Raw genomic sequence first — 26,032 nt, forward strand, 5'->3', positions numbered from 1 at the left:
CAAATGCATTTAAATACACATCAAACATGAATGATGATAATAATATACTGTAAATAATAATGAAGTAACTATAAACTGTCTTTGTCTTTACTCTCCAGACCTTCCCTCAGTATCTCTCCTCCAGAAGACTCCCTCCTCTCCAGTCAGATGCCACGCTACAGGTTTCTACCCTAACAAAGTCACAATGTTCTGGAGGAAAGATGGAGAGGAGCATCATGAGAACGTGGAACTTGGAGAGATCCTCCCCAACGATGATGGATCCTTCCAGATGAATGTTGAGCTGGATGTTTCAAAAGCCACACCTGAAGACTGGAGGAGGTACGAATGTGTGTTTCAGCTCTCTGGTGCGAAGGACATCATCATCAGATTGGACAACGCTGTGATCAAATCTAATGAAGGTAAGACTGGAATCAGAAGTGGTAGAAGTGTGAAAAAAAAGTTTATTTTCATCTGAGTTTTTTTGTCTCTGTTTCAGTCATCTTGATTTTATTTAGTTGTTAATCGGTTTTATTTTTCCAAATGATCAGATCAAGTTATATTTTATTGAACAACATGCATGTATTTCTTCTCTGGTCGTTGATTTAATAATCTATGAAAATATCAGGAACAGTAAAGAAACCAGAACTGTATATCAGTGAGTATTGTAGAAGTTAATCACAAAAGTGGTTTCACTGCTTATTAATAAATACTCTCCTAAAAGTATAATGAGAATGTCTTACTCAATAAGGAATGTAATCCCATTATTTTATTATTTACTTCATTCGTTCATAATTTACAGACATGAGCAGCATTTCCTCTCTTCATTCATGATCCTCAGCTGATCTTTTCACTATTATCTGTAATGAGATGAGGTTGATGTGAGCGTGTTTTCTGATCAAGTACTTTGACATTTAGCTTGTTGAGTTTTCTGCCACTGACAGGTGATTCTGACCTGGACTCAACTTAGATTTTCTTCTTTTATTCTCATCTTTAGTGGTCTGTGTGACATGAAGGATACTTCCACATGTCAGAACATCAAGCCTCCTCTAACATCTACGTCTTTATTTCTGTTTTCCCCTCACACAAGTGCTCTGACAGCAGTTGAAGGCAACATTATTTATTAGATATTTACACAAGTTTAAATTTAGCCTGTCAAAGCATAATTATGTTCAACACTGTAACACAGTTTTCATCAGGTCAGTATTGTAATATAAATACTAAAATTCAAACAGTAATGTTTTACACGTCTGTGTTTCTGTTCAAACTAATGAGATTACTGTAAAACTTTGTGGTTTTAACTCCCAACACTGATTGTTCACTAAAACACACTCAGCATCAACATGTTTGTCTTCTTCTTGTGACTTCCTTTTGGAAACTTAAATGACTAAAGTTGTGTTCATAAATACAATCTGATCAATTAAGTGATGAAAGAGTGAGATAAAGAAAGTTAAATGTTCTGTTTTGGTTCTTCAGGTTTCACTCTTGTTGTTATTGGAGTTGTTGTTGTACTGCTGCTCCTGGTAGTCGGCATCGTTGGATTCTTCATCTGGAAAAAGAAGAAGGGAAAGGAAGGTGAGAGACAAAAGATGATTACTTCACAGATGTATTTAATATAAATGTCTGTGCTATTGTTTTGGTGTTAATGTTGTTATAACCTCATATATTTTACTTCTGGTGATACAAAGTCCATAAAGTGTAAATATGAGACACACATTTAGTTGACATATTGTAATAATGACACTGATTTCTTTTTGTGTTCTTTCATAAATTCTGAATAAATAATAACTTTGTGATGTTTTCTGTATTTCAGGGTTCAAACCTGCCAACAGTAAGTATTTTAGATATTAAATGTTTGAAAGTTTTATCTGATTTGTCTGTTAATATTTGGATGTTACCTTACAACATAATGACATTACTTGACAACATTATCAGACTGAAGGTCAGAGATTCAAAAATGCTTTAATAGCAAAGGTCAAAAACACAGGAAGTCAGTCAGCAGAGCGGAGGTGTCACACGGTGAGGCAGAGGCAAACAGCCTAAGAGTGAAAATACTATGAAACATGAGGAGAACAAAAATACTGAAACGCCGATTACACGTAGACAAGACGATCTTCTGGGTTAGGACCCTAATAATAGTAACAATAATAATTTCAAGAATAACCATAACAACAGCAACAATAATAACTACTACTACTACTAATAATAACAATAATAATTGGGCTGTCAATCGTTTAAAATATTTAATTGCAATTTATCACACGATTAAGTTAACTTGCGATTAATTGCACATTTTTTATTTGTTCTAAATGTACTTTAAAATAATAATTTAAGGTTATTAATACATATACTTGCTTTATGAAAATGTATGTTTATTATTATTGAAACAATCAAGAACAATGAAATACTGCATGCTCCAAAAATCTGCTGTCAGTTATGATACTTGTTAGGAAGTAGTTATATTCACACACACACACACACGAGCACAGAAGAATGTAATAACAGCTAAATACACACACAGTCTGTCTCTCTCTCTTCCTGGCACACACACACAGTCATAAACACACCTCTCTCTATCAGCTGTATTTTTCATTTGTGAGACTCTGCTTGTTATCCTAAACGTTACTAAACGTATTTAAAAAAATAACGAATAAAATGAATTTGCATTAACACATGAACTTTGACAGCCCTGAATAATAATCAGAATACAAACAAATACAAGTGCATCCCTCCATGTCAGTAAAACTTGTTTTTTAGTTGTTTTTTTTAACCTGATCTGCTGTAGATTTCAAAGCATTTTGCATATTGTACAGAGTAACATTTCCTGTATGTAGTGTGAGTTGTTGTAAAAGACAGTGGTAGTTCAGTGAAGGATAAGTGGACTAACAGTCTGTTTCTAACTTTACAGTTTCTGACACCGACTCTGACAACTCTGGATCACAGAATCCAAAAGCCTGAATAACAAACACACCAACCTGCACACAGTGAGTTACTTTATGTGGGATATGAACTGTTTATAGCTCTTGTTAAACAAAGTCACTTCAAACTATCTGCTAAATAATGTTATTGAATTGTTTATTTATCCTCCACAAAAAGTCTGTGAAAGTTTGTAGTTGTAAACAAGTTTTGTTTTCTTTAAATTGGTCTTGAACAACAAATATGAATTTGTTATAAATAAAGTTATAATATTAAGAAAGGAGCAGAAACCTTCACATGAGAGGGTCAGAGAAGTGTTTCATTAAAAAATCATGGTAAAAAGAAGTGATGGTAGTTAAAAAGTATTGTATGTAAATACTTCAGTGACTCAACCATTGATATTTTAGGTCTGTATGAATCTTCGATAATCATACAATATGACAGATGTGTGGTTTAGTGAACATTTATGTGAAGTATTTTATTCGCTGTTTAATTATTTCCTTTCTTTCTGTCTCTTTAGGTTTACGGATGAATCGTGCACTGGAACAAAGACAGATCCCAAATTCTCCAGTTCATCTGTAAACTGAATGAATTAGGTCAATCTTATAGTTTGTGATTACAAAGATTGTGTTACAACTTAAAAAAACAATTTAAAAGACATATTTGTCCTAAAAATATGGCAAACATTTTAGAGACATTGTCAAACTAAAATCTGATGTTAAATTATTATTTTTTTATTATTATTTATTTACTCTGACAAAATGAATTCTTCACTGATGGTAAACACAATCAGATTTTTATTTAGAGAGATGTAAAACCAGATGTGTCAGAAAACCAAATCATCACATCGCTCCTCATATATACACATAAATAAATAATACACACTATTCATAGTTCATCTGGTGGTGGGTTTTACCTGGTAAAATCAAGCATGCACGCATATACACGCACGCTCGCTCTTCTCTCTCTCTCTCTCTCTCTCTCTCTCTCTCTCTCTCTCTCTCTCTCTCTCTCTCTCTCTCACACACACACTGGGGTTGGGCAGTAAAATGTGACATAATTAAAAATGTTAGCTGTTCTTTGTGTCTCTGGTTGTATCAGGTCACTGCAGACAACTTAATGGTAAAATTGATAAAACTGGATTTTAACTGTAATCAGTTGGATGAAGTATCCTTACAGTATATCCCTGGTATTTATATTAATTGATGGGGTTAGACTGATTATTATATCTATAATCTGTTGATTGATTGAATTTGCAGAACAATTTACTGTATCTGTATATGTATATCTCTCCAGTGATATAACATTAAATATACAGTGATAGAAGGTTTTCATATTGCCCACCCCAAGCACTTAAATACACACAATCATTATTATTGTCCAGTTGTATAAATACTTTTGCTTGTTTATTTCTTTAAAGTTGATTAGTTAAAAGTTAGAGATGAATTAGATTGGATTATTTAGTAATAATTTATGTTTGATGTGTTTTTTTTATTAATAACCAGAGTTGTTTATCACATGTCTCTTCATCAGTCGTTTCTATATTGTTATATTTTTATATATTCTCTGCTGAAGACATTAAGATGTTAAATAATAATGCTTAAAATCGCTTAATGTGTTGGATTACAGAAATAATGTCAAATTCTGCTGCACTGCTGTTTGATTGCTTTTGTATTTTGCTTTTCAATAAATTCCCCCAAATTCCCAAATTCTGTCTTCTTTTGTTAATATATTAAGTGTATTCTTGTTCATCTGTGACTTCAGTTACAGTAAAATTAATATTGCCCTAATCAGAGATTAAATGAACATGACTCCATCCTGATTATTGTTCCAGTCATATAAACTTAGTGCTATTTAACAGGGGTATGAAAATACATTATGATGCACAATTATTAATTTGCTTTTGAAGGATATATGTTAAATTTTCATTTTACTAATGTTAAGGCTTGTCAGCTCCCAGATTACAGTCGTTCTTCACACTGCACAAACAAAAAAGTTCCCGCCACAGCTCTACTCCATTTCAGAGGGAAATATAAATAAATTATAAAATGTTTCTCTCCCAGCTATAGTTACTCTACAGAGTAAGATTTAGTATACAACATATATGATCATTACAGTTCGTAAAATATTTTAAGTATTTTATACCTGACAGTAAAGTAGTTAAAACCAGATACATTAAACTGCTGCGTTCACAGTAACTCTATGAAAGGAGATATTCTGCCAGCCTTGAGTACTTTTTTTTTTTTTTTGCATTTACTACTTTTGTACTTTCAAGACTTTTACTTGTAATTGAGTAGTGTTGTATTGATTAATTAACAGATAACTGCTTGACACAACCATAAAGATTAATCATATAGATTGTTCTAGCGTTTCATGCTCTGACTGACATTCAATAATCATCTAGAATAATAAATGACATACTTCATTAAACACTCTGCTGTAAGTGGAAGGGGTGTCAATCATCTCCAAAATACATTGCCCACTGTTTCAGTATTATGTATTGAAATCATTTTGGCAAGAAAATGGTTGGACGCTGACCAGTTTGTACCATGAGCCATGAACTTTGTTCTTAAATTTCTGGCTCTGATTTATGTCAGAACTTTTCTCCAAATTGGTCATTGGGGGACGATTCTCACACTGAGATCGATCAGCACCATTTTGGATTGACGACATGATTCTGACACATTTCTCTCATGACTGTCAAATTGTGTGTGTGTGTGTGTGTGTGTGTGTGTGTGTGTGTGTGTGTGTGTGTAATCGATGCAAGGTAAATTGATAACCACACCGCGTCTGACGTGTCCTGCGGGCAGCATGTTTTGTTACAAAACTTGGGAAATTATAGTCATATCTACACCCAGAGGTACAGCAAATTCATGACTTTTGGTGATTGCTGGAAGTATCTGCTCACGGAGTTCAGAATAAGCCTTGAAACCAGTTTCGTCGAAAATAGCCATTATCTATTAAAGTGCACACACTTTATTTTAGTTATATTCTACAGTTTAGATGTTCAGTTTTACAAAAAGACGAAGTCGGTCGACGGTGCGTCAAAGACAATTTCCTTGTACGCAACAAAGAATTCGAAAGTGAAAGTTTTAAAATATGTTAGTACAGTTTTCCTCTTGAGGCTTCATTCAAAGTTAGTCTGCAACAGAAAAAATGTTATACTTATAAATATAAATAAAATAAATATTTTTGGCAAAATATGAACATCTCCTAGTGACTCTTTATCAAAGAAATCTAAAAATCCCAGGAACCAATGGGAGAGCTTTATTTTTTCTTATCATCAGTCTCTAGGCAATTCTCTGTCAGGTCATTTACAACAAGTGCAAGTTATAAAATACTGTAGTTATGTAACACGCAGTAGCCTACAGTTGCCTAAATAGTTATTTTTAATGTATGTGTTGTGGTAAGTTTAAAATAATGCAGTGTAACATAATAAATACAAAACATGAACAGAAAGATAAAGATAGAAAATAATAATTTCTTGTAAAAACGTTATAAATGTCTCATTATGACCCAGTAACATCTCGCTGCAGTAACACCTTATTAGAGTGAGACAGAGCAGAAACAACGATCAAATGTCTTAGAAGTACTTAATTTAAAACCAGGTGTAAAATGGTGTATAAAATTGACTCAGGCTGTATCCATCCACTGCACGGTCTCCTTTACAACCTCCAGCTTTAAGGGGACTACTTTCTCTGTCAGAACTGGTGTGGTCCCTGGACGGTACCTGTATTTTATTTTCCTATGGAGAGAAGAAGAGAGAAACAGAGAGATTTGTAATCATATTATATATTGTCTTTCCTGCTTAATCAGCCAATAAATCATATTTAGACCATTTTCAATTTTGGCATGTTGTAAAATCATAACATGCCTACTATGTTTCCTTAACTTATGCGGGGACCAGTTAAGGAAGTTTAAGGAGGAAAGGACTTTGTTGTTAAAGCTTTTCTTTGCATAATCCACTTCAAATACAAACTACACCAGTGTAACTTGTCAGCTGACACTGATTTTTGTAGTTATGTGATGCAAAACTATTGTTTTGTTTGTAAAATAGTGAGCAGTTCAAGAACTAAAAAGCTAAGGAGTTAAGTCGCCCTGCATAAGACAATAAAGTGTAATTTACTAAAATATTTCCTTTTAAAATCTGTCTAGTGCACAGATCTCACAGCCACACTAATACTGGCCTACCTCTTGACACAGATGTCGATGTTGTTGCCTGAGCCGAGGTTGCTCATGATGCCGGCGTGGATGGCAGTATGCACCAGCTCCTTCGCCTCCTCCAGCTGAGACAGTGGAGGGAAATGATGGAGAGAGGAGCAAACAGAGACGCACAGAACATAAAGGAGAGAAAGAGACATCCATTAGCTTAATTCAACTGACACACACTTTCTCTTTTAGTCTGGAACACAGATACAACTCAAAAAGCAAAATGAAAGGTTTATAGACTTCTTTCATTTGTTTGCATCAACTAGAGGCTAATGTGGCACTGACACTGCAATTATGCAATAGAAACCCACAGGTAAGTTAAAAATAAAGTAAGCAAAAATATACAAAGTCAAAATCTCTGATATTTTCACATAGAATAGCACATGGTCTGACCCTAATAGTTGATCTCTAATATAAACCTTCGCATTTTCTGTTGCACACACACTTGTGCATCTGTTTTTTTAAAGTCCACTTACACACACAAGATTACACATTTGAAACAGAAGAAAAAGTAGGTAGTAAGGCTGAGCAGTAAAGAGAGAGAAAAGAAAACTAACTCCACCAACAAATAATCCAAGACAAAAATGTCACAATACAATAATGTGAATGCTTATAAAATAATGTAATATCACATACCCATAGAAAGACAAAGCACCTTGTTTACACTCCCTGTGTACAGGTGGTTCCCAAAACAACACAAACAAACCTTACACTTTATAGATTATGATGGTGAACAGTTTTTTTTAGCTGCGTCCCTCGACTATGTTCAGGTCAGATTCAAATGATTAGATAGATGGACAGAAATTGTAACTGAGTATCACATCTAATGACTGTTTTGTAGCCACCAGGCCATTTAGAAAAAGGTCTGAAATCATCACTGAAATTTGCTGGATGAGTCATTCAGTCAATGAGCACTAATCTTATTAGTCCAACCACTCCTACAGAAACACTCTTTCATTAATGAGGTTGTCTGAGCCTGAGTGAGAAACATCGCCACAGCAGGAGGAATTCACCCTTTCTATCAGTAGTTAACTGGAGTTGGCAAAGTAGATTATGATCTTTGGTCACCTGGTTTAGCTTTCTAACATTTACATGCTTTTTACTATAGTAGATGCACTCACAAGTCCCATATGTGCTTTAATGTGTATTATGTGGACATTAAAATGAAATAAAAGCCCTTTGTTGAAAGGTTTACGGTTCTGTCTCTTTTTACAGTGAATTATTCTTCCAGAAGCTGTTTTTATGTTTGTCTCAGACACAAGATGTTATTATTTTTCATCCTGAGTGTTCAGTGTTCTACATTGACAATGTCTATCTTTTTCCTATAATCTGACAGTGGTATTTAACCACGTAGGCCAGACGGTTATTTAAGCTGTGAATTCAGGATCACATTGACTCGAAATGTGATCCCTAACCCTAACCCTGACATAAAAAACCACAGTGGTTTGAGAAGTGGTTATCAGCAGCAGTATTATATAGAAGTGCTTTCAGTTCTTTGAACAGTATAGACTTTATGGTCTAGGGCCACTTGAGATGTGCGTGACTATAGGAAACCACAGTGTGTTAACCAAAAGACCACATGAATGCAAAAAAATGCACTTACCCTAAGTTACTGGTATGTTGACAGCAGAGGCGGTCCTGGCTAGTTAGGGTTAGGGTTGGGGTTAGGGACATCAATTTAACCGAAGACTGTATTTTATTTTAGATTGCATGGATCACCAGACATATAAGGCATGTATATTAAGCAGAAGGTTTGAAGAGACTGAAGCAGTGGATAGTAAATAGACAAAGTGACAGTGATTCTGAGATCTGAGCATTCACCAGGACAGTTAAGTGTCTCATGCTGGAGGGTGACATAATCTACTTAAGAGACCAGAGTTGTGATGAAGAGTATAACCGAACGCCGGGAACACATCGAGGAGCGGCGAAAAGCGACCAGCAGCGAGTTGCCTTGCAATCTCTATGTAAACTCACTTCGCTGCTGCTGCCACCGCCGTCTGCGGTGAAGTGTGGCCAAAATAAAGTTGAGAGTAGCCTAGTTGAACTTTTTGCGATGAAGTGCGACGAGAGAAAAGCTGCAGCCAATCAATACACATTTAAAAATGGAACATAAACTTATTGTGACTGTTTCTGCACATCACATACTGTACAACAGCATGTACAGTTTAGAGATACAGAAACAGAAGCTGTATGGACAGAGATCTCCAGTCTGCTCAGTGAGTTCAAACTGAGATGTTATCATGTGGTTCAATATTTGGATATTTTTTCTGCTTCAAGTTCAATCTTCACCTCACATACAGATGAAACAAGCTGTTTATGTCGGTGACATCATGATCATTCCCCGTCTGTGATGCACCCACAAGGACAGAGCAGCTTTTACTCCTCAGATACAACAGGGCAACAGCACTTTAACAGCTTCTGTGAGGCATTTTCATTTTGAAAGCCGGAAACCATGTGAGTTCCTGTCCTCAGTCTGGTGCTTACAGGCAGGCTGTTTTAATTCTTGGTAAAAGATATAGAGCTCGAGCACCCCCAAGTGGTAGAAAATATTTAAACGTGATGAAATTTACAGAAAAGACGAGATAAGGACAAAGACACCAATGTATGGCTATATGTGCATAATAAACTGATGCATACATCTATACATCATATGTTGATTTCATGTAAAGCATAGCACTTATATACTCAATATATCTCGAGTGTTGAACCATTTCTTATAATGTTTAATATATTCCATATGTACTTGATATTGTTTTTGTTATTTAATATTTTGGCATATATTTATATCAATAACATATTTGCCTGGGATTCCAGACACAAACATATTCTGGGTTAAAACCCTTTTTGAAATGACAGGTTATATTCTATTTAATCTGTTTGTTAGCTACTTTTATTATGTACTTTTTAAAAAACATTTTAAATAACTATTTTTATTTACCATCTTATCACATTATTTTTTTCTTTTACAACATTGTTTAAAGTTCATTTTAAGCCGTTTTAAGAATTAATTTTGTTTTAAAGCACTTTGAGCTGCATTTCTGTGCAATACAACTAAAGTTATTGTTAATATTATCATTGTTGATCACAAATTGTAATTTTAATTAGGATTTTGAAAGATTTTTTAAAAACTTAAAATCTGCCTGTCAGCTGAACCACTGAGTTTTATTGTTGTGGGGTCTTGATAAGAGCATCTGTTGAACGCTTTAAATGTGACATATTGTGTAACTTATATGTTGTCTAAGCCAGCAGCGAGTCTGCAGCATTATTATCGCTCATATTCTCTTCTGAATTCTGCACTCAAAAGGTTAAATTTATACTTTCATTCTCAAAATATCCATCTCATCAATTGTATCCTCACTATTAAAAAAACTCCAAAAACAATCATACATTTAGAGTCATTTACTTTCTTGCATTTAGTGACATTTCAAACTTTTCAATTTAACATAAATACATTAATGTGACCAACTAAAATAAAATGTCTAACTTAGGTATTAGATATTTAAACAAACACACACATACTGTTTCAATAATACAAATCAAATGTTAATACTGTGCAAACAACTGTAAAATACTGTCAAAATGAATATTCTCTAATCACATAGAAAACAAAAGGTGAAACTAATAAAGGCCACTTGTTTCACTAAACATTCATCTGGGATCTGTCACAACCCAAAATCAAAAATATACCTCTATAAATGAAAGACTGTCCTTCATTCACGATTTGAATACCTGATATAAAACTACGGTTTCAAGCACAGAATATAAATCTGTTTTCTTCCTGAGGTAAAGCAGTACGTGACTACAAGTAACTTCAACCTACAGTACAAAAAACGCTGTCTGAACTTTACTAGAGCCAAAAAAACAAAAACAAATATATTCAAACTATTTAATCTTTGGTTTTCTAATATTTTCTTCTCATGTCCAAACAATGAAAAAAAGCAGCATCTTTGGATACCAACCAAAGCCTCAACACTATGTGTTAAGTGAGTGTGATAACCACACAACAAATATAACTTTTATTCTCCTCCTCAGTTCCTGAACCTGTAGGAGATCGGCAGCAGCTTGTGAGTCTTCTTCATGGTCTGGACTTTACCATGCGTCGGCTCGTCCATCGTCTTGTAGCAGCGTCTGGCGTAATCTAAGAGCTTCTCCTTAGACGCCTCGAACTCCCCAACCTCCGCCACCTGCAGAAACACCGGGTCATCAATGTTGTAATGTACAGGGAAAAACAGAAGGGAGAAACTTTAAGACCTCCGCCACCTGCAGAAACATCAAGTCATCAATGTGGAAAACACATTGAGATAAACCTTAATAAGTGATTTTAAAAGTATATCATTTTCAACAGTTTTTATCTGGACTTGACCGTTTTGATTATTATCTTAAGACCATTATTGCTGCATTATAAAACTGTTTAAAACCAACCCTCATTCATCTGCTGCATCAACCATGAGTCACTCTGAATCAGTTCAAAGTGAATAATGCTTTACAATTCTTACGTGGAAATTAGCTTCTGGCTACATTTGATGGAATCCTCTTTTAATTTTTTGTAAACTAAATATATTAAACTACACAATGACTTTTTGAAGTGCAATATAAATTGTAATACAGCACACATATTGTTAAACATTTCAGCAACTACAGAACATTTTATGAGAACAGAAAAACGGTGACGCCTGCAATGATGTTTCTTTAATTTTTGAGCTGCAACGTTTAGTCAGAGAACATTACTCCACAAGTATTCTGATAATCGATCATTTCTGTCATTTTCAAGCAAACAATTCAAAAGGTTCCAGGTTCCCAAGTTGAGATTCTTCTTGATTTTATATTATAGTAAACTTAGTAGATTTGGGGTTTTTGTGTTGTTTGGTCTGGCAAAAGAAAACATTTCACTGCCAGAGATTAAACAACAAATTTCAATTTCATTTAATTTAATAAATTGATTCTCCAGCCCAGAATGAACTAAATCAGAGCTGCAACGATTAATCAGTTAAGCCATTTTTAAAATGAGTTAAAATGAAAAACAATAGAGCTGCCTTTTATCAGCAGATCTACCACACATGGGGATGTATAAAATGTGCATTTCCTTTTGGTGTTATTAGCTGCTGATCTATAATGTCTAAAAACCTTCATCTTAAATTTTATTGTCATGTACCGCTCCATCACTGCTACCAGACACATGAACTATCATGAACAGAGATGATTTCAGACCTTCTCTGGCGCCACCAGAAGCAGCTCAGCGATAGGGGATGTGGAGGCCATCGTGTTTCTATCGACTCCGTGGATCTGGAAGGCTCGGGACATGCTCCTCACTCGCTGGTAGGTAGTCAGGATCTTCTTGTAACGAATCAGAACACCGTCTGGGTCTTTGACTGAGGAAAGAGGGACGAGAAAACAGGAGAAGATATGAGAGATGAGACAGAGAGAGAGAGGCTTACAGACAAATTCACACAGTTGTGTTTCCTACTAAATATTCAGCAGTAATTACAGGATTTATCAGATGTAAGTCAAGTAATTACACAGGTATCTTATGTAATTAAAAAAGCCTGTCAACCTTCTTCTGGAACAGTTTATTTTAGAGCTGCAACAATTAGTAGATGAATCAATTAATTGATCTACAGAAAAGTCATCCCTAGCTATTTATTAAGAGCTATTATTGTCTGGTTACAGCTCCTCAAATGTGAATATTTGAGTGTTTAGTCTTCATTAAACAAGGACATTCTATCTGCAGTCTCTGGTTTCTGGTTTCTTCAGTCTATTATTACAGTAAATTGAATGTATTTGAATTGTCAAGATATTTAGTCTCCATAATAGGATTTGGGAAACTTTAAAAAAAACAAACAATTTCTTCCATTTTAAAGACAAAATGACTAAATGAGAAAGGGATTGTCTGATTAATAGATAATGAAAATAATCAAATGTTACAGCTCTACTTAATTAGTCTGAATTTAACCACTTTTAGTTTGCATCCACTCACATCTTTCCGTTTACTCTGTATGCATATCTGTTGTCTGTAAAGGAGGAACAAATACTGTATATTGAATATATTTAGGAGAAGGTGTGTCACATGACTCTCACCTCTCTGCCTCTCCCTCCCATGGGTGATCCTGAAGATCCTCCTCATCTTCATCCTCGGCTCTCCTTTGGCTCGTCCTCGCCCCTTCTTCTTTGACCCCGCCTCCACTGCAGAGTCCTCCTCTTCTTCTTCCTCCTCCTCTTCCTCCACATACTCGTCCTCAGTGTAGTACTTATCCTCCTCGAGGTGAAACTCCTGCTTGACTGCAGACGTGAATAAGTTGAGGACAAGTAAACCCTAAATCTGTCATGTTTCGAGTCTGTCTTCACTTTATTTTACACTATTTAAAACCTGCAGTGACAGAATTAGTTAAATAAATGTGACATACTATAGGTGGTAATTTGTGAGTCAGGAGCTTCCTCACCAGGGATGGCGGTGCTGCGGCGGGTCCGAGGTCCTGGTCCCTGCAGGCGTTTGAGGGTCATTCCAGACCTGGTGGTCATGGGTGAGGGAGGGGAGGGAGTGATGACCGGCTGGACATTCACACCATGCTGGGGGTCTCCACACCACTCTGTCACTGTACATAATAAATAATAATATTTCTATTTATTTATCTGCGTAACACATCAATAAAGTATTCACTCTCATCCCGTTCGCTCATCCTGTGTACAACCTCACTATGGATCACCTGGATTAAATGAGGTAGGATAAGAAACATAGATACATTTTGGGTTTTGGCTAATATGCTTTCTTATCTCTTAAGATCCCTTCAAAGCATTTTATGATCCTGCAGAATCATCCGGGTCATAAAAACTCTAGATTTCATGATAACTTGCAAACCTAAACAAGTATTTATAAAAAGGTAACTAATGTTTCAGGGTAAATGTCTTTTTTATTGCTTTCTTCAAACTTCCAGCTGACTAAATGTGTTTGATGTCCTCTACAAGAAGTGAACAGCCAAAATAAATAAATCAAGAACAATAGTTGGGTAATCCATAAACACAAATTTGGGGTTTTTTTCTGGCCCCTCCTGGGCTCCATAACAAAGTAAGACAAGATAAGAAAGTTAAAATAAATAAATAAATAAAATATCTCATCTTAAAATAAATGGAAATCAGATTAGACATTTTTAATTTCTGTCTCTTAAGACGATACTGAGCATATCACAACTTCTTGACTTTGTACTGAGGTTCTTTGAGAAATCTGGAGTGTAATACAAAGACTGTAATCTTCATGGTAAAGGAACATGTAACTCAGTGCAGCGGTGGCTCATAGAAAAGTCCTTTATGGGTGTAACATAATTAGTTGGATGATGGACATGTTTCCTGATGTCTCACCCTCCTGAGTCCTCATGCCCATGATGAGGCGGTCCAGCTGACAGCGCAGGAAGTTGCGCTCCTCCTCCAGCTCCTCAATGTGCTTCTGCAGCCAGGTGTTCTTCTCCAGAGCGACGTACAGATGAGCCCGCAAGTTAGAGACCAGGATGAACGGGCTGTACTGAGAGTGAGGAGACTCCTGCACCACGGGCACTGCAGGAGAAGAGAAGAGAGGAACGGTAATAAATATGGAGGAGAAAAGAAAGGTGTAGGAAACTAATCAAGAAGATCAACTTGTGAAAGATAATACTGTAGAAAACACTGCCATCTTGAGCTTCAATATTGCCTGTAAATACACTCAAAGTTAATTATATTTACAGGCATGTGTGTATCAGGAGCCCAAATGAACACTGAAACCTGTTTTTCTTGCTGTAATAATTACACCTAAATACTAATAAATAAAAAAATAGCTTGGGGTATGTATCCTATGTAGGCTTCTAAATAACAATACAATATCAATCTTATAATCTTCTATTTAGTTACCAACTGAGTTCAGGTGTATTGTGGACTTTATAACTTATTAGTATTCATATTTATTATTATTCTACTACTACTACTACTACTACTACTACTACTACTACTACTACAACTACTACGAATAAATCTAAACCAGAATTAAACTAAATCTGCCAAAACATATATTTTTGTAAAGTCAGTATTTTTCCAGATCGGTATGAACAGTATATAAATATTTATTAGTATAATAAATATATTAATATAGAGTAAACACACTCAGCGATAATGCAGGTAAACGCTGGTCTTTGGCGCCATCGTATGGAAAAACTGAGAACAAACCGTCATGACAGCCACAAGACTTTTCATTATTATTATCATCATTATTATTATTATTAGTAGTATCATCATATTATTAGTAGTGTCATCATCATCATAATAAAAATTATTATTTTATTATTTGGTTATAAATAAAATGAGCAGTATAATATGTATATAGATATAATAAATATATTAATATACAGTAAAAGGACTCAGTGGCCCTGCAGGTATACGCTGCTCTTTGGCGTCATCGTGTGGACAAACTGAGAACTACAACAAAAAATAAAAACTGATGGCGGCCACAAGACTTATTACCAAAATAAAAATAGTAATTCAGTAATAGCCTATTACGAAATAATAATAATAATAATAATAATAATAATAATAATAATAATAATAATAATAATAATGACAATAATAATAAAATATTATTATAATTATTACTATTATTATTATTATTGTTATGTAATTAATTTAAACAAAATACAGAAATCTGTTTATTGGGTGTATAACAAGTGAAAACATGTACAGTGGGGAAAAAAGATAATAATAATAATAATTATTATTAATGTTGATAATAATAAAAAATAATCAGATTTAATAATAAATCTACTTAAAACCAGAATAAAACGAAATAGTTTAAAATGATGTATGTAAATATATATGTAAATTTAATTGTGATTTTAAAGTGATATTTTTTCTTGCTCAGAATGGAAAGGATATACATATTCATAGATAATCAATTAATATACAGTAAAGGGACTCAGCGGCCCTGCAGGTAAACGAGGGTTTTTGGCCCCATCGTGTGGACAAACTGAGAACTACAACAAAAATTAAAATTGATGGCGGCCACAAGACTTATCATTATTAAAATAAAAATAGTAATTAAGTAATAGCCTATTACGAAATAATAATAATAATAATAATAATAATAATTATTATTATTATGTAATTTATTTAAAAAAAATACAGAAATCTGTTTATTGGGTGTATAACAAATGAAAACATGTACAGTGGAAAAAAAGATAATCATCATTATTATCATTATTATTATTATTATTAATAATAATAATAATAAGATGCCTAATTCTTTGTGTGATCGGTTTATTGGGTGTATAATAAGACTTATAATTATTAAAATAATTAATAATAAATAATAGTATATATATATATATATATATATATATATATATATATATATATATATATATATATATATATATATATATATATATATATATATATATACATACATATATATACATATGTATACACACATATATTGACATGGCCACAAGACTCTCTCTATCAAGGTTAACGCTAGTCACTGATACGTGATACCTGATACACTTACATCTGACTCGAAGATATTTATTTTTACAGGTTGTAGTCTTTTATGTGACTCGTGTCATCAAATTTGGTCTAAATTTAAGCAACTAGTTAGCTCAGTTTGCTCACAGCTACAGCTTGAGTTAATAGTCCTGAATAACACTTTGGAAGTTTAGAAGTGAGTTTTTCTACTAATTAAAAACTAGTAAATGTTAGATTGGGTTTGGGGTTTGGTTTTAGGCAGCTCTTATCCTGGTCGGATACTATCGAACACCGTCATGGTAATTAATATTACTGAGAAAAGCAACAGTAAAAGTAACTTCAAGCTGCTGATAACACTTTGGCTCTCAGTTGTGTATAAAGTGTTAAAAACATCTTCACAATTGTCCATATGAACAGTGAAAGATGTTTTCCTCGCTGTAATCATTCCTCCTGTCCATACTGACTATTAGAAGATCTCCTTCATAATGCACTAACAATGTAACTGATGGAGGACAAAATCCAAAGTCCTCCTTCTGTGTAAAAATGTATTTAAAAAGTAGATGTGAAGCTAAAATGAAGCTTTGGCCGTCCAAATGAGTCAAATCAAGTCTTCTATGTTTCAACGTTACAGTGTTTTTAGTGCCAAAGTCTTTTTGTTACTATACTTCCACCACAGCTCAACAGGGAAACACAAAGAGGGAATCTGATGCTAAAAAGACTGTAAATGTGTCAGATACCAACTAACTGCTTTTGTGTGACATTAAAGGCGTATTTGAATGGGATCTTTTAATGTCCAGAGTGAACTGCAGGTATAATCACAGCAAGCTAAACAAATCATACTGAAACCACCACAGCAGAGTGTGTTACTGCTACATTATAAAAGTGAACATGAGTAGTAGATGTGGCGTACCATCCATCATCTGCTGGTTCATGTGATAGGAAGGCGGTCTGTCAATACTCTCCTCTGGGGCAAAAGAGACCTCATAGGCATCCAGATACCCTACTCCTCCTCCTCCTCCTGCAGCAGAGTGAGGCATGTAGTGCTCTAACACATAAAGAAGACAATAGAAACATAATATTATACAAAGCAAGTCTTATTTTAGTTATTTTCTCTATTAATCAATGATTCTTTTAGCCTGTAACAGGTTTTAAAATATTTTTAAAATGCTCTTTATGAGCTCCCAGAACTTATGAAGTGACAAGAAATTGTTTAATTTGTTCAACCAACAGCCTAAAACCCAAATATACTCAATTTGGAACTAAATGAAACAGAAAAAAGCAGCAAATCCTCACATTTGAGCTACTGTTGAGCCTCTTTGGCTTAAATAATTATCAAAATCATTGCCCATTAATTTTCTTTTGATTGAATAATTGTAGCTTTAATATTCATAGTTTATTTAAATTAAAAAACTAAGTTACAAGAATAACATTTATAACATAGAAAATCTATCATTGCACATTATAAAACCAAATGACATATTCAGGTGTCAGTTCAATTAGAAACATTTGTTTTTAAAAAAAAGCTATTTGAAAGAGAATACTTCCAGAAATGTCATTAATATCGTACAAACATAGGTTACAGAGTGTTTCATAAGAGAATAAAAGATTAAAATAAAGAAACAAACAAACAATTATGAAGTTGCAAGAATGACACTAAACTCTATAATTGAACACAGTATATTTGTTTAAAAAACAAAGCTGTTGAAAAGAGGATACTTCCAGAAATGTCTGTTTCAAATTATTTGCAGCCATTTTTAAAATAGAAAAACATTATCCAGTCTAAGAGCTATTTTATTGGTGACTAAACCTTCGATCAATGCCTGCCGCTGCTTACTTGTTAAAAAAATGCATTTAATTATTTGGTAAGTACGACAAATTTTATTAATATAAGCCTAGCATATTTTACAATCTTGGTTACAAAGTGCTTCATAAGAGAATAAAAGATAAAAAGAAAGAAAGAAATGAGTTAACTGTGTGATTAAGTAACAAGAATACAAGTCCAAAAGCTTTTTTTGGTGACTAAAACCTCAATTAAACCCTACAGCTGTTTATCTAGTTTTTAAAAAAAGTATTTAATTACTTTATAAGCAATGTTTTATTTACATAGCACCTTTAACAACGTGGGTTACAAAGTGCTTCATAAGAGAATAAAATGTTAAAAGCAAGAGAGAAACATTACACGTAAGTTGCACAGTGGATACGCCATTTGCTGTTACCTGGCGGGTTTGTATCATCTCTGCATGTTGGAGGATTCATGGCTGAAACTCTCTTGTCACATAAACTGATGAATAATAATTAAATATGTAGTCAGAAACTCGTTATTATTTATCTGCAGTCGCTTTGTGTTCAGTTATACTTCTGTAATACGACCTGAAAGCATCCACAGCAGCCACCGAGCTCACTGCCCGCCAGCAATTACCTGATTATAAGTAGCTTCAACAGGTGGGGTCAGTTCACACATGCGCACAAGAGCTCTGCGCACCTCACCTGTCCCAAAATACTTCTAGGATCCATTCAAATGCCTCAACACCTCTAAAAGCTTGTTTTTCTAACTCTGCAGCGATTCTTATGTGATTCCCTGCAAGGGCATGAGTGTTTCTGCTCATTTGACATGTGAAAGCTGCTGAGGAGAAAGTGTTGGGATGCGTCCCAACCTGCAACCGGAAGTGTGTCACCTGTGGGCGGCGCACAGGTAGAGGTAAGTGGCGATACAGTCTATTGGTGGCGACACGATACCAAGAACGCGGAAGGAGAGGATAAACTTTTAACTTTGAGAATCACGTGAAATAAAGATTTTCATGCCTCAGAACTGAACTACAATAACAAGTAAGTGAAAGTAGATGTTTTAGTGATGTGAGGTTAAGTTGTATTTTGAAGTTTATTTTGTTAAGTTTAGTCGAAATCAGTCTTTACTTTGTCTGGATCGGAAGTCTCTGCTTTTGTCTGCATGCAGCTAAACAAAATCTAACTTTTACATCCAGGCTTTGTTGAGACATTGAACAATGAAATCAAAACTACATCTAAATATGCATTGAAAATTATGATTATAGAGCCCATATTTAACAATATTTACCCAAAAATCAAACTACAAAGTACTTTGTGCATGGGCAGATGTACTCTCAAATGTACTGCAATCACTATATACATTAAATACAACAAATAAACTGCACTTTTTCACAAAATCATGCATAATTATTGGTTATAAATAAATATGCAACAATTGTCTGTAGTGGTTAAGTACAGATGTTCTGGTTTAAAGCTAAAAATGGTCAATAATTTCATTTTCAGAGGCATCCATTTATCCTTCACTCTCTTCTTTCTCCTCACACTTGTTCCTTCTCTCGTTTCTTCTTTCTTCACTTTTATATCCTCTTTTTCATCCATCTGCTAAGTGTTTTTCATCCACCAATACTGTCTTCATTCCTTAATATGTGCTTTACTTCATTAAGCTGTTTTCAAAGGAATAGTTCAACTGAAAGATGAACAGATTTTAGGTTGAAGCTGCCATTTACTGCACTGATTATTGGAACATTAATGGAAGTTGCAAAATCAGTATTTTCTTTAAAGTTGCTCTTGAAAACTGACTTCTTATAATTATCTTTTTAAATCTGGCATATACATGTCCTTTGTTATTGCCTTTTTTCTTGCTTTTTCTTCTTTCTAATGAGTGCTATATAAATAAACCTTTTATTAACATTATATGATATTTGGGTAAATGTTGATGTTTTAAGTGATATATATTTTTCATTTATTACAACTATCTGTCTGATTTATTTATCCCCTATAACACTTGGATCAGTTTTTGAGTGTTTGTTTTAATTGTCAGTTGTAGCCTCCACCATGCTCCACACATAAACAATGCTTTCCCAAAAAATTATCAATGATATTTCAAAGTATTACAAAGGAAAAACTATACAGGTGCAAGAATATATACATACAAATGGTGTACTGCATATATATACTCACAAGTTTTTACAGTATGTGTAAAATAAATGTAATATACAAGTAGGCCTAGTTATAAAAACAGTATTTCACAAGCTGTTCTAATAAAGCATTTTACACTAAAATAGTCACCAAAAAGGCTCAAAACTTTAGGTGTCCCTTGTAGTTTTATACTTAAACATCATGGACATTAAATTATGTATTATTGGCTCTTTAAAACAAGATAATGCAGGTTTTATATCAGATTTTATTGAAGTAGTTGATGGAATCATATTGTAAATCCTTATATAAATCAGACTATGAAACAGCTGCAGGTTTCATGTGTTCCTTGATGAACAGATAATGATCTTCTTTCTTGTCTTCGCTCCCTCCCAGTTTCATCATGGGCCTGTGTAGAAGACTGTCCCACTGTAAACTGGCTCTGGCCTTTGCTGTGTTTATGGATTTAGTGGGTGGAGCTGCCCTGCTGGTGGGAGTCTTTGCCCCCATGGAGATGAAAGGTCAAGACTTTGGAGACTTGCTGGTCTATACCGGTATGTTCGTCGAGCCAAAGAAACTCTCACTACCTCAGCATGTAATCATAACTAGAAATGGGGATGATATGAATGTTTAATAATAAATGACTGATGTGATCTCTGTGCAGGGGCCCTGTTCGTGCTGATGTCGCTGGGCGGATGGGTGCTGTGGTACAGCGGAAACATCGATGGCCTGAAGTCCAGGAAGGAGCTGGGACACATCAGCAGCGCCGTCGACCGGCTGGCTCTCAACCTCAGCCGCAAGATCCGCACCTACCGAGGCCACCACTAAGAATCCTAAAAGTAGTCTGGTGATGTGTGTTTTTCAGTATTAATGTTAGACATAAAACATTCAGTGTTACAGAAGCGTCTCAGAAACATTTGATTGGAGATTGAAACCTGCTGCTCTGTTACATCCTGTCATCATGCTGTTTTTATCATAATTAGTTTTTTTATTTTGTTTTCGATGTCTGTATCATTCAGTGAAGCTGTGGTCTCAGATTTCAATTAAAGCATTTTTATACATTAAAAAAGTCTGTAATTTGATATCATATCTTATATAAAACTTAAACTCTATAATCACAACCAGGTGTAATGTCCTTGTCTAAAAATTCCCCTTTATACTTACTAAATGTTAAAAACAGTTTCACTAAATTGGGCAAACAACAGAAATGAGGGACAGATTTATTTGCTTGTATTAATTCAGAAATCATCAGTGATGCAATATATTTTCATACATGTTCAAATTAACAGGATAACATTATAGAGATAAAAACACAGATTATATCACCGTACATGGACTTTAAAAAATTGCAATCACATGTAAATTTTGCCTCAAGACTAATAAAGTATGTATTACTCAATACACATTGAAACAATGTAAGCAGAAAAACTCACATATATTACATTCAGGTTAAATCTGTAGTCATGGTAAGTAATTTGTGTTCATGATTCAGCATCCAGACTTTTTTTTATGAGGCTGCACTTTAAATTATATTTACAGACTTTTAAAAAGACAAAATACAATAATAAAAAAATACACAAAAATGTTTTTAATTGGGGGCAAACATAGTGTGGACCATTCATGTAGATTCTAGATTAGACACATATTTTATAAACATATATTCTTTAATTAAGTCTTGATCCTATTTTATCTTCATGAAGAGGCATAATGTAATCTTAAACCTGTACTGACCTCTGCTGGTGATCAGAAGGCATTACAATAAGATATTTAGACCATCTATGCATCTCTGGCCTGTACAACAAAGATAGGGCAGACATTAAATATGAAGTAAAGAGTGTATATACAGTCTAACCTTGCCGTATACTATTTTATGTATGCTGCAACAAAAAATGGTCTGTTGTAGATCCCCAAATTTAAACCTCCAAAAGAAACAGAGGTTATTTTCTCTTTCTGAACAGATAACAATGGCACAAGCTGGTTACTGAACTCCTGCTGAACTGAACTGATGATGATGAAAAACTGATCTGGCAGCGGAAATCTTTCCTTCCAACAGGAGGAAATTTCCATCTCACCTTGCCTTCTCTCACACAGCTCGTCTACGCTGACTCACCTCTCACTTTGATGCTAAAGACGCCCATGTCTGGAGGTTAGACAGTAACGATTACTCATTGTTACAGTAATTACAGTAATTAACCACTTAATCCCCAAACAAATCATTAGATCAATTATAGGAACTGTAAAACAACAGTCAGATAAATGTTGATTAAGAAAAAATCTTTTTAAACTCTTGTTAATCTCGCTTTTTGTTTTAGATTTATTACAAATATTTCTAATGGTATTTCATCATTAATTTAATATGCCTCGTGGTCACTATAATCCACTTTTTATTATAATAATTATTTATTATTTGATTTGTAATTTTCTTGTTTGTTGTGATTGTCATGTTTACTCACAGGTCTCGACCTTGGTCTGTGTCAGTTTGCACCAGTAAAATAATAATAATAATAATAATAATAATAATAATAATAATAATAATAATAATTTAATAGGCTAAAAGTGTTTAGAAAGTGACATTTCTGCATTCATCTCTAAATACAATTAGGCAGAAATTCAGATCTTTATCAAGAACTTAAAATCTAGATTTGGCACAATTGTTTTTACCTGCACACAAATGTATTCAGCATTTATGTGAGACTGACGACTGAGTGAGAGCTGACATCAGGTACGACTTGTTGCACACACTTGAGTGAGTCCATATCTTCCTCTTGATTCGGTGCCATTAAGTGGGACTGCAGTTAAAATAGGCACAAAAATGACATAACACCTTAAAGGTTCATCACAGGAGGATGTTTGAAAGTAGATTTGTTTTTTTGGGTCTGACAGGTTACCAGAGTGTACTGTACCTGAGATACCCTGATATGTTAAGCCCCTGCCATGTGGGAAAACAAAGGATTAATAAATGGATTAGACGTGGCTTAAAGCAAACAGCCCAGAGTTAAGTGCCACTACCTCTATGTGTGGTCTGTACTCAGGGGTTGCGTTCAGGTTATAACCCCTCCCAGCCACTCAGTGAACTCATCTTAACTTAACGTGAAGACTGTGTCTGCACAACCAGTAATCACATTATAAGTACAATTAGTTTTCCCTGCTCTTGTTGTTGTTTATAATACTGTCCAGTGGAGTTGTTGCTGTTGATCTCAGATGTCAAGTCACAAACCTCGTTCACCTGATTCACCTCCTGCGGCCTGAGGTCATTGAGTTGATGAGACTCTCCTCACCAGTGAAACAGTATTATAGGTATTTCTAAGTGTATGTGACAGAAGGCAAGTGGCCTGTTGTGTCGTCTTGTTGACTGAAGGTGTCAGCCTTTTGTTTCACCTAATCTACACGTCATCATGAAATCTTAAAGCACACATTTTCAATATGAAGAATAGCCAGACACACCAGACAGCATTGACCTGCTATTCCCGGCCATAGTAATTACCAATCGGTGACTATGACAGTTCAAGTCTGAAACCAAAGTAGAAATACCTTAAAGCGCCACCGATGGCTGCTGGACAGACTCCAATTCAAAAGGCATCAACTTCTCTCCAGAAATACTAAGTCAATCTTTATTTTTAATGAGTCATCATGGTCTCAATTGCTAAATTTAGGCCCTCTAATCAGTGTGCTGGTGGTCATTTTGGAAATTATTTCTCCATCATAAGATTTGAAGTGAAGAATTTAGTAGCTTTCGAACTCACTCCAATGTAAACAACAGCTAATGTCACACCTCACTGCGTACATCTCTATACACAGTCTATGGTTTAATAATTGCATTTATGTGTTTGCCATTTAAATTGCTTCAAAACATGAATTTTCCCTGTGAACCAATGTTGATCTGATCTCCCTCTACTCCCTCCACAAGTATCTATACTAACATGATATCATTAGTGTGCCTAGATTAAACTTTCCATTTCTGAGAATAGGCTCCTCAAGCTCAGATCAAAGAGATTTGATAGTACTTAGCAGCCACTTTCTGGTAGCCAATGATTTTCCATTCCCTGTATTGCCAAATCCTATTTACACCGCCTACCACCGTCTTCCCTGCTTCTCTCTCTCTTTCTCTCTCTCTCTCTCTCTCCTTCTGTCTCTCCATTTTAATCCCCCCTCCCCCGTTCAATCAAAGGATTCCCTGTCCAGGAACTTACATGAAACCAGGTTGTAGATCAAAGGTGGGATTGTAAGAGAGAAAGGTTTGTCTCCAGAGTGCAGGGATGAAAACTGCTAATCCAATAAATCCAGTCTCCAGCCTGGAGGGAAAATCCCTTTCTAAAATAAGACAGACCTGGATGGCAGACAGAGGATGATGTTGAACTTGACAAGCATCACACAGGGTGCTTCCTAAATTTTTGGAGCAGGTTCAGCTCCAAAACCATGATCAAAATTAAAGTTAGATGGAATAAAGATATCTAAATATGCATGATACATCTCCTTTAAATTAAGAACACAAAACAAAAAGAACAAAAGGGATAAAGAGAACATTTACCCAGATCCTTTCAAATAGCACCAATGTTTTTCTATGACAAATTATTGAAGCCTTCATCCATAAAGTCTGTTTAGAGGAGCAGTGCATCTTATCCTAAAAATAAACCAAATATAAGCTGGCTGAATGAAAGACAAAAAAAGACTTTTTAAAAAGGCTATAGACTAAAAACAGAGATACTGTCCTGTTCTTTTGGCAGGGCTCCCCTAAGTCCGTCTGCAGCCAGATGGCAAAATCTAAATCACCTGAGAAGCTGTGGCTGATGGTGCCAAGACGGCAGGCACAGAGTTCAGGTGCTAAAGTTAGACATCAGCCAATCAGCGGGGGAATGAAGCTGTTTTGAACTGAACAATTAGCAGTTTGCCATCAGAGTTTACATGCTGTTCTATGCTCAGCTATGTTTGAAATGAAGGCAGTGGGGCGAGAGGACGTCTGCAGATAGTTATGTCATCCTAATCAGAAGGAAATCCCAGACAGTGGTCATGCTCAGAGGCTGTTGTTACTGTGCTGTTTTGTAACACACTGTGGAAAATATTACAATAACTGGAACATGTGAGTTTGATAATGAGTGGGAGGTCTTATCAGCAGTCATATTTTGCTAGCTTTAACAAGTAACTGTAATTATCCAAACTGATTTTTGGCCACTTGTTTTCAGTAGAAATCAGTTTTGAACACAACACTGACACATCATCAGTTTTTAAGCTGATAAATTGAACTTATCAGCAAACAGTTACTTATTTGCAACATTATCATTCATTAGGAGTTGTGTTTTGGTCCACCTGCTGAATATAAGTCCAATATTCACTCTCTTTTCTGTTTTTACTCTCTACCATCTCCTGAGGAAGATATTTGGCTCTTTAGCGGCTAAATGCTCCACTATGTTCAGCAGCTAGTCTACAGCCGCCTGTTACAATCCAAAAAGGCGCTATCAGAGAGCTGAAAGTGAACCACAACAGAAAAAGTTGCAGCTGGGCAGCTAAACAATGAGCTGAAACTTGTTTAGCGCTTTGG

At 34.8% G+C, this 26,032-nt stretch overlaps 3 protein-coding genes across 3 annotated transcripts in view; 2 read left to right on the forward strand and 1 right to left on the reverse strand.

The window, feature by feature from the left end:
• LOC128374428 (major histocompatibility complex class I-related gene protein-like) overlaps positions 1-3,488 on the forward strand; it is a 65,768-nt gene extending 62,280 nt beyond the window's left edge. Inside the window, exons 6-9 of the mRNA XM_053334693.1 lie at positions 1,477-1,551; positions 1,790-1,807; positions 2,885-2,960; positions 3,413-3,488. Of these exons, the coding sequence (XP_053190668.1) occupies positions 1,477-1,551; positions 1,790-1,807; positions 2,885-2,934 (143 nt within the window). The 3' untranslated portion in view covers positions 2,935-2,960; positions 3,413-3,488. The remainder of the gene's footprint in view (positions 1-1,476; positions 1,552-1,789; positions 1,808-2,884; positions 2,961-3,412) is intronic.
• A 7,641-nt stretch (positions 3,489-11,129) lies between these two features.
• Positions 11,130-18,831, reverse strand: LOC128373846 (coiled-coil domain-containing protein 106-like). Its single transcript, XM_053334040.1, has 7 exons — positions 18,792-18,831; positions 17,486-17,620; positions 14,452-14,643; positions 13,539-13,691; positions 13,177-13,377; positions 12,310-12,470; positions 11,130-11,285 (listed from the first exon to the last, which is right to left on the reverse strand). Exons 1-7 carry the CDS (start codon positions 18,829-18,831, stop codon positions 11,130-11,132), a joined length of 1,038 nt encoding a protein of 345 aa, XP_053190015.1.
• Positions 18,832-19,314: 483 nt separating this feature from the next.
• On the forward strand, positions 19,315-21,559 carry tmem238a (transmembrane protein 238a). Its single transcript, XM_053334708.1, has 3 exons — positions 19,315-19,401; positions 20,893-21,050; positions 21,161-21,559. The coding sequence occupies exons 2-3, from the start codon at positions 20,900-20,902 to the stop codon at positions 21,322-21,324; spliced, it is 315 nt and encodes a 104-aa protein (XP_053190683.1). The 5' UTR covers positions 19,315-19,401; positions 20,893-20,899; the 3' UTR covers positions 21,325-21,559.
• Positions 21,560-26,032: the final 4,473 nt, after the last annotated feature.

Source organism: Scomber japonicus, chromosome 15, assembly GCF_027409825.1.
Source record: "Scomber japonicus isolate fScoJap1 chromosome 15, fScoJap1.pri, whole genome shotgun sequence".
In the NCBI taxonomy this organism is placed as follows: domain Eukaryota; kingdom Metazoa; phylum Chordata; class Actinopteri; order Scombriformes; family Scombridae; genus Scomber; species Scomber japonicus.

Bases quoted from the DNA above. Each gene is read 5' to 3' on its own strand.
- LOC128373846 (XM_053334040.1), bottom strand. From the start codon at position 18,831: ATGAATCCTCCAACATGCAGAGATGATACAAACCCGCCAG. The intron at 17,621-18,791 runs GTAACAGCAAAT...TTTATGTGTTAG, and splicing joins AGATGATACAAACCCGCCAG to AGCACTACATGCCTCACTCT. The intron at 13,692-14,451 runs GTGAGACATCAG...TATTATGTACAG, and splicing joins GGGCATGAGGACTCAGGAGG to TGACAGAGTGGTGTGGAGAC.
- tmem238a (XM_053334708.1), top strand. From the start codon at position 20,900: ATGGGCCTGTGTAGAAGACTGTCCCACTGTAAACTGGCTCTGGCCTTT. The intron at 21,051-21,160 runs GTATGTTCGTCG...ATCTCTGTGCAG, and splicing joins AGACTTGCTGGTCTATACCG to GGGCCCTGTTCGTGCTGATG.